Here is a 13414-nt window from a genome sequence, read left to right as displayed (position 1 = left end):
CTCATAAAAAATTTCATCCTTCTATCTAGTCTGAAAGAACATGTAAACGTTCTTAAATCTAGAACATGTAAAATAGTTAAAATGTTAAAAGGGAAAAAACCAGAGTAATGTTGCTGAAGCATACAAAAAATTGCACACATTGTTATGGATTTGTTTATGTAATACATTTTCTTTTGGATTTCATAGGATGGGTAAATACTCTTGTTGGAGGACAGAAAGAAGGTGCTAGAGGTTTCATGTTTTTCATTATTAATGTGGACTTGACAGAGGAAGGACTTTGTAAGTGAAGCACTGTGTCTTCATTCCATGTCATGATCTCATGAGTTTGTTTTGTGTTCATAGCTTAAAGCCATTTTATTTTCATTATCTGGTTATTTGTATGTAGATAATTTGTAATGTGCTAACACACTTGATCTAATATAAGAACCAGCTTAGTTGAGATTAAAGTATTCAATGAGATATTTTAAAGTAAGCATCTTTAAAAGAAAAGCTGTTAAAACGTTTGTGTGCTAATTATTTGTACTGGTTAGACCTTAATTAAATTATATTATAAATGTATATATCAATGTAAAACATATTCAGTACAGTATTCAGAATTAGTTCATATCTGAGTAAGATTCGTATGTGAGCAAAAACATGTTTACCTTTGCCAGTGGGATTGCATATGTGCTATGTATCAGGGTGTAATTGAAAATAAAACTTCATGTGTTTGTGTTCATCAGAATTTTTTCTTTGTGCAGAACTGAGCGAATTGTTAAGCATTTCTTTCTTTCCAGTGCATGTTGAAGATATTATTTTGCACATGTTTCAATATATTCAAAAACTACGTACGGAAGGACCTCAAGAATGGGTTTTCCAAGAGTGCAAGGTATAGTGATTGGTACTTGAAATATGTGGTGATTGTTTTTTGGCAGATTTTTAGATCATAAGTAGAAGCAAATTCCTTGGCTGTGGAAGTAGCCTTTAATAATTGCATGGTAATTAAATATTTTAATTATAAAGGTGCAACATGACGCAACTGACAAGTGCATTCAGAATTCATTGTCTTAATGGTGTTGTGAAATAGTGCTATAGAATCATGGAATCTAAGACCATCAAGTTCAACTGTTAACTGAGCTTTAGTGGTAGCTATGTCAACACTAAACCAAGTCCCTAAGTACCATCTGGGCACACTGCTGGGTCGTATTTAACAAGCTGACAACCAATACCTCCAGGTCTTCTTTTCACTGGGCCATTCTCCCCTCAGCCTGTAGCATTGCTTGGGATTGTTGTGACCCAGATGTAGAACCTGGTACTTGGCCTTGTTGAACCTCATACTACTGGTCTCAGGCAATTGATCCAACCTTTCCAAGCAGCCTGACACCCGCATAATTTGGTGTCATCTGCAAGCTTAAGGAGAGAGCCCTCAATCCTCTCATCCAGATTATTTGATAAAGGTATAAAAAATATCTGGCTCTCATTACTGAGCTGTGGGGACCACCATTTGTGATTTAACACCATTCACTACCACTCTTTGGGGTCAGCCATCAAATACACCAAATTGTTTAACTGAGATTTTAAATGTAGTAGGACGTTCAGTCTGCTGTTTGATCTCACCCCTTGATGAGAGATCAACTAAAACTTTTAATGGAGTGTTTTTGTGTACTTCAGCCTTTGCTGAACTGTTAATGTGTCTCTTGAGTCTATATGGCTCTGTGTGCACAGAGAAAAATGTGAAGTATCCTGTTAGAGTTAAGTAGTACTGCACTTCGCAGTGACACTGTGAAATAAAACCAGTTGCATTTATATGTGTAGTCTCATTGGTTCACTACAGTTACTTGAGTAAATGTTTCTTATTTCGTCTTCCATTTGAAAACTGTTGATTCTCTTCTAAGAGTAGAAATTCTTTAGATACTTTAACTTCGCTTCTTGCATGTTGACACTGATACCTGTAAATGAAGTCTTCTTACCCCAATGGAATTGTTTCACTGTTGTACATAAATAGAAGATTCCGTCCTCCCATCTCATCCCTGTGTCTCTTCCTGGCTCCACTTCTGTCAGCCCGGGCACACTAGAGGCTGTGGGGGAAGTCAGAAGAGCTGCTAATCTACTTTGAAAAGAACCTTCTTTTGAGTTTACTTCCAAATGCTGAACTAGCCAGACTCTCTGGGTGTTTCCACAGATGGAAGAACTGTCCTTTTCATTGGTTTTGTAGACTTAGATCTCTTTTCATTCACCCTTGCCATTGTATTCTAACAATGACATGTTCTGTTTCTGTGGCTAAAATGGCATGAACACACTTTTTCTGTCTCTAAATTTACCTTTTGGCTGGCAGTGCAAAAGGGGGAAAAAAAAAAAAAAAGAGGGAAGAGGCTTCAGTTCATTATCATGCAACAAACATTGCACTGCAGCACTACACATTTGTTGTATCCACGTTGATGTGTTTTCAGATTCTCGGGAAATTTAAATATATGAGCTATGGGACAGATCTTACTATGAACAGGGTTTGCAGGAGTTGTCACGTATCACATTGTGAGGCTATGTGAAATTGCTTGTGAATTTTATATTGCCGAAAACTTGTTAAAGTAGTTACCTACCTCACATAAATGGGTACGACAAAAGTCCTACCTTTTCTGAAATTATAAAAAGGAATTAACTACCCAGTAATTAAATAGTCTTTAATGTATGTTTTTCAAGCTTTCTTACATTGTTTCCTAGGATTTAAATGCTGTGGCATTCAGATTTAAAGACAAAGAACGGCCGAGAGGTTACACGTCAAAGCTTGGAGGAATGTTACATGTAAGTGTAGGGTTGGGGTTTTTAGTTTGTTTGGTTTGTTGGGTTTTTTTGTTGCCCTCCCCCTTCCCCTTTTTTTTTTTTTTGCAATATACTAATTTAGCAGCATGATTATAGTCTTAATAAAATGCAGCTATTTGTAAAGGTTCTTTGCACTTCTTGAGCTTAGGAAGGTAGTATCATACTGCATAGATCTTAGTTTTGGCAGTCAGGAAGTTGCATTTCCTTCACTCTACCATTTTATACTTGTACACTTGGTGGAACTGATTTTACAGTTGCTGGAGTTGCTGTTTGACCTCTTCCAATGTTTTAAGGTGTGCTGAGTGTACCAAATAGCTGAATGTACTCTAGGGAAATAAGGGAGAAACTAATTTTATCACAAACACAGGTACTATGTTTCTAAACATTTCCATAGTTAACAATATTGAAATACTTTATAAGCAGAAGTGTTTGTATTAAGACAGCATATTAGAAATGTTTGACTACTAATTCAATAAAATGCTGGTGCTCAAAGAATGATGATGTAGTTTATACTTAGTCTTTGTATTTTTTCGAAAAATTCAATTACCTTGTTTTGCACTAAAGGAAGGTCTAGGCTGAAGGTTTTATGCCTAGTGAAATTCATGAAACTTTAATACACTGCAGATGCTCTCCATTGCACAGCTTATGTCTACATCTACTCCAGAGGCATTTTTGATTTCTTAGCAGGAATTCCTGTTAATGCCTCTGCAGCATACTAGTTTGTGAAGTCCAGGTAGTGATCTTTAATTTTAGAATTGTCTTTCTGCTTACTAAAAAGATGTAACTGAAAACATTTAAACAGATATTTTTGTGTTCCTATATGGAATGCTGTATCTTGCTTTTGTTCTGCTAAAGAGATTTTATGCGTTTGACAGACTTCTGAAACAGTCTTTCAGTGGGCTATGTTTGTTGGCTCATTCCTTGTTACAGTTGCTGTCTCCAAAAATCAGGCCAGAAAGTTGCCAGCAGTGTTTCCAAAAGCACAATATTAATTCAGGACTTTTTTCTTTTCCCCCTGCTTTTTTTCTTACGCTGTGCTTTGCAGTATGAATAATTATTCAGGTTCTGCTGTTAGTTGCCTAAATAGTTACAGAAAAGTTACTTTTCTAGTTCTTTTTATTGCTTCTGAGTCATATGAAATTTATACTTTGAATTAACCAAGCCTAAAACTGTTGTTTGATGATTTCATGCACTTACAAGTACAAGCTGTTTTTTTTCATAATGTGGAGAAGAACCTGAGTATAAGTTAGCAGGAGTAAAAATAATGTCATAAGTTTTTACATATTTACAAAAAAAAAAAATTTAAACCCCTTTTTATTCTGCAAAACACAAGTTCATCTTCAAAGCATATTTGTTCTGGTCTAAAGAGTCACCAATAATGTCTTGTTTTCAAAGTATATTTTCTGTGTCATGTGCAGGCTTGATTTCCAGGTAGTTGTTCCCTGGTTTATAGTGCCCTTTTTCCTTTGTTTTGTCTCTTTAATTGTCTAATTTTAAAAATTGGTTTCTAATCTGATTGTTGTAGCTAGATTGGTTTAGCCTGTTTTATTTTTACATTATGCTCCTGACATTGCTGAAAAGTAGCCACAGAATCACAAAAAGGTTGAGGTGGGGTTGGACCTCTGGAGGTCATCTTCTCCAATGCATGCTCAAAAAATACAAAGATAATAAAGTAAACAAGCATATTTTGTGTTTAGTTCCAGTTGATGCGAAGACTCTGACCTGTGTGTATAAAGGAAATAAAGCATAGACTTTAGGTCACCAAGTCTGTATTGTCTTGGGAAATCCAGATTAGAAGTGCATAAAATACTTCAAAATCTCCCTTCAAGTTGCTTAGCCTGTTTACCTGTTTATGCAGAATGAGCATGTGTATGATGAATCTTTTGGATGAGACCTCTGAAATTCTGAATGTTTAGCATTCACATCTGAATTTTTCCTAACAAAGGTTTAGTTCATTGTCCTTGCTCTCCAGCCCTTTGTCCTTTCCAGAATCCTTTGTTGAGTTAGTCTGTGGTCTGGAAATCATTTCACTGTAGTTTTTTTGTGTGTGTATACATACTGCAGAAAGCCATTTCATAATTCTAGTCAAAGGAAGTACACATGTATGGCAGACTGCAAGTATCAGGTGTTTAGGTCACCTAGTATTTTTCCCTTGTTAAATAGATGTCAATCAAGAGAGTTTTCCTGTCAAACACAGAGGAATTTTTTAGAAGAATTTTAACTACTTTTTTTTTTTTTTTTTTATAAATTTTGCTGTACCATAAAAGATTTTCAGTTTAATCCTAAAGACACAATTCCTGACAGTTAAAAAAATTGTGTTATGCTTTTAGATAATTGAAATATACCTTCCTTTAAATTGCTTTAAATAAAAAGTAGTGATTTTTTTTTTTCTTCTATTTGTTTGCTTTTCTTGGTTCTGTTTTTCCCAAGTGCAATCTCGTATACTCACCAGAGTATTTGGTGTTCTTTTATCTTTAAAAATATCCTCCAGGGGTCAGCATTTACTGTGTCATTTTTTTTTCCTTTAGTTACTTCCAAGAAGTATTTAGAGGTGGATTACTTTTTATATCAAGACATAAAGTATCTTAAGCAAAAAGAGTGATGATATGCAGTATAGAAAATTATCAACTGTAGCAGAAATATTACTGCATTGTTAGAGTACATTAGTGTTTAGTTTTAAGATGAATGTTTTAAGTATTTCTAATTGGAAATTACCAAAGTAGTAGAGATTTAGTGACCAGATGTATATACTTTTCATTTCCTTTACAAATGGCAGCTTTTTGTGCTTTCCTTTTGTTTAATACATCTACATGTTTCTGGGCTTTGTTTTTCAGTATTATCCTATAGAAGAAGTATTGGCTGCTGAATATTTGCTTGAAGAATTCAGGCCTGATTTAATAGAGATGGTACTGGATAAACTGAGGCCAGAAAATGTTCGGTAAGTTAAACTCTGCAATAACTTGTATCTTAACCCAAACTTGGTAAGAAAGCAGATGAACCTAATGTAAACACAAATTCTTAGGTGTGTCATACAGCTGCAAAGGAAATGTCGTTGAAAAAGAGCTAATTGTTCTGTGTGCTCGCCATTGAAAATAAGCACTCTTAAATGCATGGAAGTCTTGCCGTTCAGAGAGAAGCATCCTTTCAGTCCTTTCTATGCAGAATGCCTTCTTCATACTGAAGTAGTTTTTAGGAATGGACTTGGAATAGCTCAACTGTATAGTAAAATTATCCTGCCTCACTAAATTCTTAGGACATTTTATATGGAGTGCTCTTCGAGCTAGGTCTGCAAATCTGTTAAGAGGATGGCTTTATTTTCCTTGTGGAATGATATGAAACTGTAGGTTAGTGGACCTTTTGGAAAAGTTATCCATTTATGTGGGTAGAAATAGCTGTGTCTTTTGCTGCTAAAATCTCTCAGACTTGCAGAACATGTCTTTGATAGGAGAGTGACCAATACTGCACATGGGCTTTCTTTGCAGAATGTGTGTGCGCTTCAGTACAAATTTTAGGGCTCAGTAATTGACCAGACCTAATGTTGAAAGGAAAAAGGGGAAGCCTCTCTTTCCTTCTTTTGAGGAACCTGTGTTCTTACCCAAGCTGGGTAGGAAAGAGAGGCTGAAAGAGCAAATGTACCTAATGTCTGTTTGAATACCTAAAGACCAGCATAAGGGACATAGTATTTAGCTGAGATGATGATTTATAAGTGAAGGAATCTGGAAGCCATAGAGAGGATAATAGGGGCAGGGAAAAAAAAGGAGCTTATTCATAGAGGAGGAGGGAGGCCTGTGTAAAATGTTTAAGGAAGGGGAGGGAGAGCCTGGGAGCAAGAGAGATGGCAAAGAATGTCATGGAGGTAATTTAAGGGGTGGTCGTGGTAGCTGTGGGGAGCTGTGTCTTAGTCAAGGATGGATAGAGAAGCTGGCTAGTGGAACTGCTGGGGATGGTTAAGTCCAGGAGTAAACCTTGAGGAACTGAGCACGAAAGCCTGTGCAGACTAAACAAACTAAACTTTACCAAGACTTGTGGTTTTTTTTTCGTTGGTTAGTTTTATTTTCCTTCTGGTTTTTTTTCCCTTCCATACAAACTTCTTCTGTTTCAGTTCTTAGAGAACAGAAATGTTCTGGAACTGCATTATAATGTACCAGTGCCATATATTGCTCTTCCTGACCTGCCAGTATAATTGGAAGATGTGTTATGAAAGTAAAGGAAGCTGCAGAAAGAGAAAAAGCACGGCTTCAAGGTTAAGTGTGTTTAATGCTGCTCAGAAGAACTAACTTCTTTGCTTTGTCACAGACTTCCTAAATTGCACAAGACAAGCTACTAAAACAAAATTACCACAGCAAACCAGTAATTACTCATTCCTTTTTGTTTTCTTGATTATGCCTAAAATCTTGAAGCCTAACTTACAGGGACTGCTAAGAATCTGAATCCACAAAGAATTCAGCATAATCTTTGCTTCTAATTTATGAGGTAGCACACAATGGAAATAATAATAAAAAAAAATTTCAAAGTGAGATCTAAAATGATGGCTATGCCATAATTTCATGGATCTATATATGCCTTAGCTTCCTATGAAATTGAATGTCTCTTACAATATCCAATGAAAGCCAGGTTAGATGGAGCCTTGAGCAAGTTAGTCTAGTAGGAGGTATCCCCATCAATGGCCAGGGATATTGTAACTAGATGGTATTTAGGGTCCCCCCAGTCCAAATAATTTAATGATTCTGATTTTAAATGTGAAGTTAGTTCCTGTAACATTGAGTGCTGTGATAGGGACCTTGTGGTAATTCTATGTATTTAGAAGAAGAGGTGAATATTGGAAAGAGAAGTCATCAGACCATGCATTCAGCAAAATATCTTAATTGTTCAGTGCACTGAACAGGGCAGAGATTCAGTAGGACAATATGTGAATTTGTGTGTTTATATTTATATGTATGCATAATGTGCATACAATCTTTATTACTAGGATGTTGCTTGGGCAACAGTTACAGTAGCATGGTGGAGCCTGAATTTTCTTTTTCTTATTGTAGTTATTATTTTTTTCCTTCTAATTGGTTCTTTTAATAGCTCTTTTGTGTATAATTGTAATATTAAATTAGTGGCATAGAGATAATAAACTTATGAGAACATAGAACAAGCTCTTGCTTGTGATTCTGTACATCAGTCTTACTGTATTTGAACACCTATTCAACAGGGCTTTGGAAGCCAGATACATGATACAAAAAAATTATTTTTTTGAGGGTCTGTTTCTGAATATGCTCCAAATTGAATTTTTCAGATAGTTTTGGATATATAAGGGTAGCAAGGCATGCATTCATATATTTCTTTATATTTTTGTATTTCACCATTCTGAAATTACTGTGAATTACTTTAAAGTTTGAGCATGAATCTTCACTGTGTTTGTATGACAAAATCTCTCATATTCAAGTAATTTCTGGTTAAAGTAGGATAAAATTGGATCTTGAACTGTATTTGCAGATATGATGGGAGTCTGGTGTTTCTAAGGCTAGACAAGTAATGATAAAATACATGGAGCTGCCTATTTCAGTGACAGTAGTTGCCATAGTAATAAATGCCCTTTAAAGAAGGGGCTATATCTTTGTGTGTGGGTGTGCATCTGTGTGTGATATGTGTAGGATATTGCAAGTAAAGCTTAAATGTTTCAAGAGATCATATTTTGAGCAAACAAAGAAAATTTCCAGTTTATCTTTCCTATTGTATTAAATACGTCTGTTTAGAATGTATTTTTGTGTTCATCTATGCCCCAGCTTACCTTTAGCATAAAAACTGGTTTTAGTAATTAAAAGAGAGAATATGTATTTACTTATACACAGAAGAAATCTTAACCAAATTCCACGTAAATTTGAACTTCTGTTTTTTTAATTGCTTAGGAGCAATACTGATTTAATAAATGAGTGACAGTTGCTTAATTGGTTCTGATGTTTACTAATGCTTCACCCAGCTTTAAAATGTGGCTTTTCACATTGCAAGAAAACAGTATAGTCTTAGGGAAAGATACCTTTCATAATGTCAATTGGGTCTTTGTCTTCAGCCAGAGAACTTCCAAAGCATGTGTTTACTTAAATTTTAAAAAGTTGTGAGAGAAAATGAGTATATGTAGATACAGTCATAGACTCTTTAAGCTTACGAAGTGCTGCTGGACACCACAGACCACTCATCAGTCTTCTGTGATATTCTATTTGCTGGCTGTGGCAGCCTTTTGACAGTCCCTTCCAGTTCACAGTAGTCCACCTCAAAATAGCCATAATTAAGCTTGTTTGAAAGTTGTTAGTGTGAGAAAGGAAGGCATAGAGAATACAGATAGGAGAAGAGAATTCAAGTTTGTATAATGTGCTCAGAAACACAGGAATAGCGGTGGCAAATTTGAGAAGAATTTAGAATGTTAAATGCGTAGTAATCTAAATCCATATTTGAACTTGCAGTTGTAATTCTGCATTCTTCTTTGTTTTGGTTAAGGGCAAGAAAGAGCAAGATGAGCAAAATTCTTCTTAGAGGGAGAAAAAAGTAATTCTGAAAAGACAGAGAATTTAGCCATAACTTGAGACATTATTGACCAAGTAAAACAGTTGTTTACAATTGTATGTATCATTTATAGTCATTCTGTAGGATTACATCAGTCTTCTCACTTTTGACACTGACTTGGCTGGAGATGGAAATATTCTCTACACTTGGTAATTGTGGATTAATTTTAAAGAAAGAAAAAGCATTCATTTTGAACTAGAGCAAATACCAGCTGAAGATGTTCAGCTTCAGTATTTGAAGCAACTGGGGAGCTTTGATTCTAATGGAGAGAGTATTTTCATCTCAGCTTTTCAAACACAGCCTGTTTTGAATGCTATTTTATGTGACTTTTCAAATAGGAAAGTTTAGTATATTTAGACTGGAGAGTCACAGTGGTGGGAGTGTTTTGGAAACTAAATTTGACAGAATAGGTTTGCTTTTCTGTACAGGAAGGTGTCAAGAGTTTTCATAGTGGAAGAGTAACGATGACTCAATCAAGAAAGCTTGTGATCAGAGAGGGATGGTCATCTAGTAACTTCTGTGTATTTGAGTCTCCATGTAATCTTGGAATTTAAATATCTTTGGTCTCACCCTGCTTTCTTCTAAGTTGTTTTTACTGTGCTTTGTTTTGTTTTGTTTTTTGAATGCTTGAAGAAATGTTGCATTTGATCTTCCTGCAGGACTAAGCACTTTGTCTCTTTGTTTCCCTTGGTTAAAGAAGCAGGTTACATTCAGTATATAATTTTAAGCATTTGAATAAAAACAGCTGCATATTGGGAAATAAAGAAACTTTCAAAACTGGAATATAATTGATTTTATAGCTTCTTCAGCATATTGTTAAAGCAATTATATATTCTTTTTATTGTAGAGATTCTAGTAGTGTTTTGAGATAGTAAATACGAGAAGGCTAGTTCTCTTAAATATGCACAGGTATGCCTACAGATGTCCTGTAGAGGCTTAAATATAGGTACATACAAACTAGAGAGTGAACAAAGACTGATTACATGCAGTTTTGATAGCAGAATTCAGCAAAACATTGTTACTTTAACATAGATCGAATGAGTCCTGCAGGAGTGAGTCCCATAGTGCTGCAGCAGCAGGCTTACTTGTAGTTTGAATGGTATGTGGCCAGAGTAATGATGGATCTACTGCTTATTATCTGTAGACTAAAACCATGCTAGCATTTGCTGTTGCCCTACAACCATACATTCACATCTTTTTTTCTCTTTATGTTCAGAATGTTTGTCTTTTCCAAAATTATTAAAAGAAACCCAAAATATCAAACTGAGTTGAAGATTCTTAAGTGTCGTGTGTTCTGGTTATCCACCATGTACTGCTGCTTATGCTCATGTATACCTTTTTATAACAGGATTAGTATCCTAGCTTTACTGGTTGTTGGTTTGTTTTTTTTTTCTTCCCTGTTTCATTTTTTTTTCTCTTTGTTTTATTTTTTTTCCTCTTTCTGCTCTCTTTCACTTTCTTGCTCTCTTTATAACTTGTGTGTTGCAGTGTTTTAGTTTCCATTGAACTGAGTTTTTCCTTTTTACCGTGGTTGTATTTATAATTTCCTCTTTGCAACTCTATTGGAATTCATCTACACTAAGGACTTTTCTTGGTATCAATGTTGGGGTGTCTGCATTCCCAGTTAGATGATATTGTTCAATGTCCTTTTTAAAAGTTTAGCTTTTCATATGTTATTTTCTTAACAAACTGTGTTTTTAAAAAGTATGGAAAAATATCCATACTCACAGATGGTAGCAAGTATCCATATGTGCTTCTGCTTGACTGAACCATAACAGGAATTTTTCATATTCTCCTCCTCTCTCCCACTCCTGCACACTACTTGTTGCATTCAGTAGCTTGATTTCCCTAAGAGAGAAACCTTTTTAAGATGTAAGTATCATTTTTTACTTGTTTAAACTGCATTGGGTTTTGCCAGCCATCTGTGAAGATAAGGGAATAGACTTGGCATGTGTTGCAGTCTTAACTGAAAAGTGTAATATTCCCATCATTTCCAGTACAAATTTTCCCCTTCATCATCTGCCGAATAAATGCTTTTATTAAAATCTAAGAAGCTAGTGACTCATCGGATTAAGCAACTAAAGAACATTTTCCCCAGATAGCAAATGAACATATTTTTTTTTCCCTCTTGATAGCTGAAGTGCAGCGCTAGTACTATTCTAGAGGGAAGAAAAATAAAATGAAAGCCAAAAATGTTGATAGAGAAATTTCTGAGGCTTAGAATTTCACAGATCCTGAGCAGTTACTTCAGTGCAGTCGCTGATGCTCATCCCTGATGATAAACATGATACAAATATAGAATCTATGTGTTTATTTTTTAATAGCATTGTATCTGATTAAGGATTTTGAAAATCTCTTCTTTTTTACACTGTTTTCTCTCTACAAACCAGTGTGTTTATAAAAACTTAGTTTTATTGAACCCTGACAAATAACTTTGTTTCTACAGAATTAGAATGCTGCACTCCCTCATTATCTCTCCGCATGTAGTTTACCCTCTTACTCTGTGTCCTAATGAGGTTTGTGTGGAAGTGGCTTTGCACAGCCTATATTGCCTCACATCAGTTTTACTGAGGATTTTGAAGGAAATGGATCTAGGCTTATGCTGGTTTTGTCCCCAGCATGTTATTTTACACATTTGAATAAGATAACGTTTTGGGTTTTCCCTTCATTTGACAACATCACCATTTGGAAGACAAAAGTTTAAATTAGTTCCTAAAACCCACAATTGTTTCTTAAGTATAAATTAATTTTTTTGGCTTTGACACATCTGTTACTAATACCACAAAATCTGTTACTTTTTCACCCTTAGAAGCCTGAGTTTTGTTATGTAAATCTGGAATAGAAAAGTTGATAATTTTTTTCCTGAAAGTACATTGATTTTTAAAGCATGAATTCGCTTCCCATTAACACTCTTCTGTGGATCTTGTAGTTCACTTGTAGTTCTATTTCAGATTTCTAGAAAATGAAAACGTGTATCACATTATAGAAATTGTGCTTCTTTTTGAAAATTGACCATAACTGAGGACTACAGTTTGCATGTTGAAAAATACACATATAAAATTAAACTGCATTTACAGTTTTAGCTGTGCTCCATGCTAATGAATGGCTTGGATGCCTAATTGCATTGGTTAAGTTTAAATAAGATATAGACTGTTAAAGATACTCTCTTGCTTTTCCAGTGCATATTAATGCTGTCTTAAACCATGTGGCTATTCATGGTGCTCTACAGCACAACACAGAAATGAAAAGTAAAAGTAACATTATACATTTGGTAACTTGAAAGATGCATCATGGTACATTTAAGTAACTGCATGGAATTTTATTTCTGCCTGTTGTGCTTCTTTTCTCCTTTTCTGTCCTCATGGTGACTGCTGCTGGTGCTTGTGCCTTGGTTTAGGTTGCAATTCTTGGGCAGATGAAATAAATGCCTTTTGGGTTGTTTCATGTGCTTGTGGGCCAGGTTTTGAGTGCTCAAAATGTAAGTAATGATTCCAGTAGATCAAGATATAGGGAGGGCAGTAGGATTCCTTGAGGCAGAACTGCTTGAAGAATTGCAATCACGATTTCCACAATTTCATATTTTTTATGTGTTGAGCAGACAGAATTATTTTTAGCTCTCTAATTTTAGTACATTCTCACTGAAAATGTTTGGGTGCTTGGGTTGTCACTACTGCTTGAGCATTGGTATATTGAAGAAGGGTAGGAGGAGGAAATGTTGAAAAACAGGTGCCTGTATATTATAACATAAAACACCTTTGTCTCAATGCTCAGATCACACGATTATTGGATTTTTTTCTGGATAATCTTTTAGGTTAATCCTTTGTAAAATGATCTTTATTTTTTAAGGGATGGAAAGGCCTGGTAAGTTGCTCTGAAATTCTAGTAGACTATGATTTTTAGTCTCTTAGCAACTTCATCTGTACGTGACAGAGCTTTTGCTCACCAGCTGTCCCAAGTTAAAATGCAAAACATAATAGCATATTTCTATGGCTCATTTTAACATGAGCAACAGACTGTCTGCTTAGTGTCTGCTGTGTTGCAAGAACAAATATTCTCTAGCATTGAAGTACTT

At 35.2% G+C, this 13414-nt stretch overlaps 1 protein-coding gene across 5 annotated transcripts in view; it reads left to right on the top strand.

Annotated features, from left to right (window-relative positions):
- IDE (insulin degrading enzyme) overlaps positions 1-13414 on the top strand; it is a 65713-nt gene that overhangs the window by 18919 nt on the left and 33380 nt on the right. For all 5 annotated transcript variants that reach the window (XM_068139638.1, XM_068139634.1, XM_068139633.1 and 2 more), the window contains 4 exons: positions 187-279; positions 777-868; positions 2698-2778; positions 5631-5734. In XM_068139638.1, the coding sequence (XP_067995739.1) occupies positions 187-279; positions 777-868; positions 2698-2778; positions 5631-5734 (370 nt within the window). The remainder of the gene's footprint in view (positions 1-186; positions 280-776; positions 869-2697; positions 2779-5630; positions 5735-13414) is intronic.

Source organism: Melanerpes formicivorus, unplaced genomic scaffold (assembly GCF_026170545.1).
Source record: "Melanerpes formicivorus ecotype bairdi unplaced genomic scaffold, bMelFor1.0.p_v2 SCAF_6, whole genome shotgun sequence".
NCBI classification, from domain to species: domain Eukaryota; kingdom Metazoa; phylum Chordata; class Aves; order Piciformes; family Picidae; genus Melanerpes; species Melanerpes formicivorus.
This window is presented reverse-complemented; position numbering and strand designations above follow the sequence as displayed.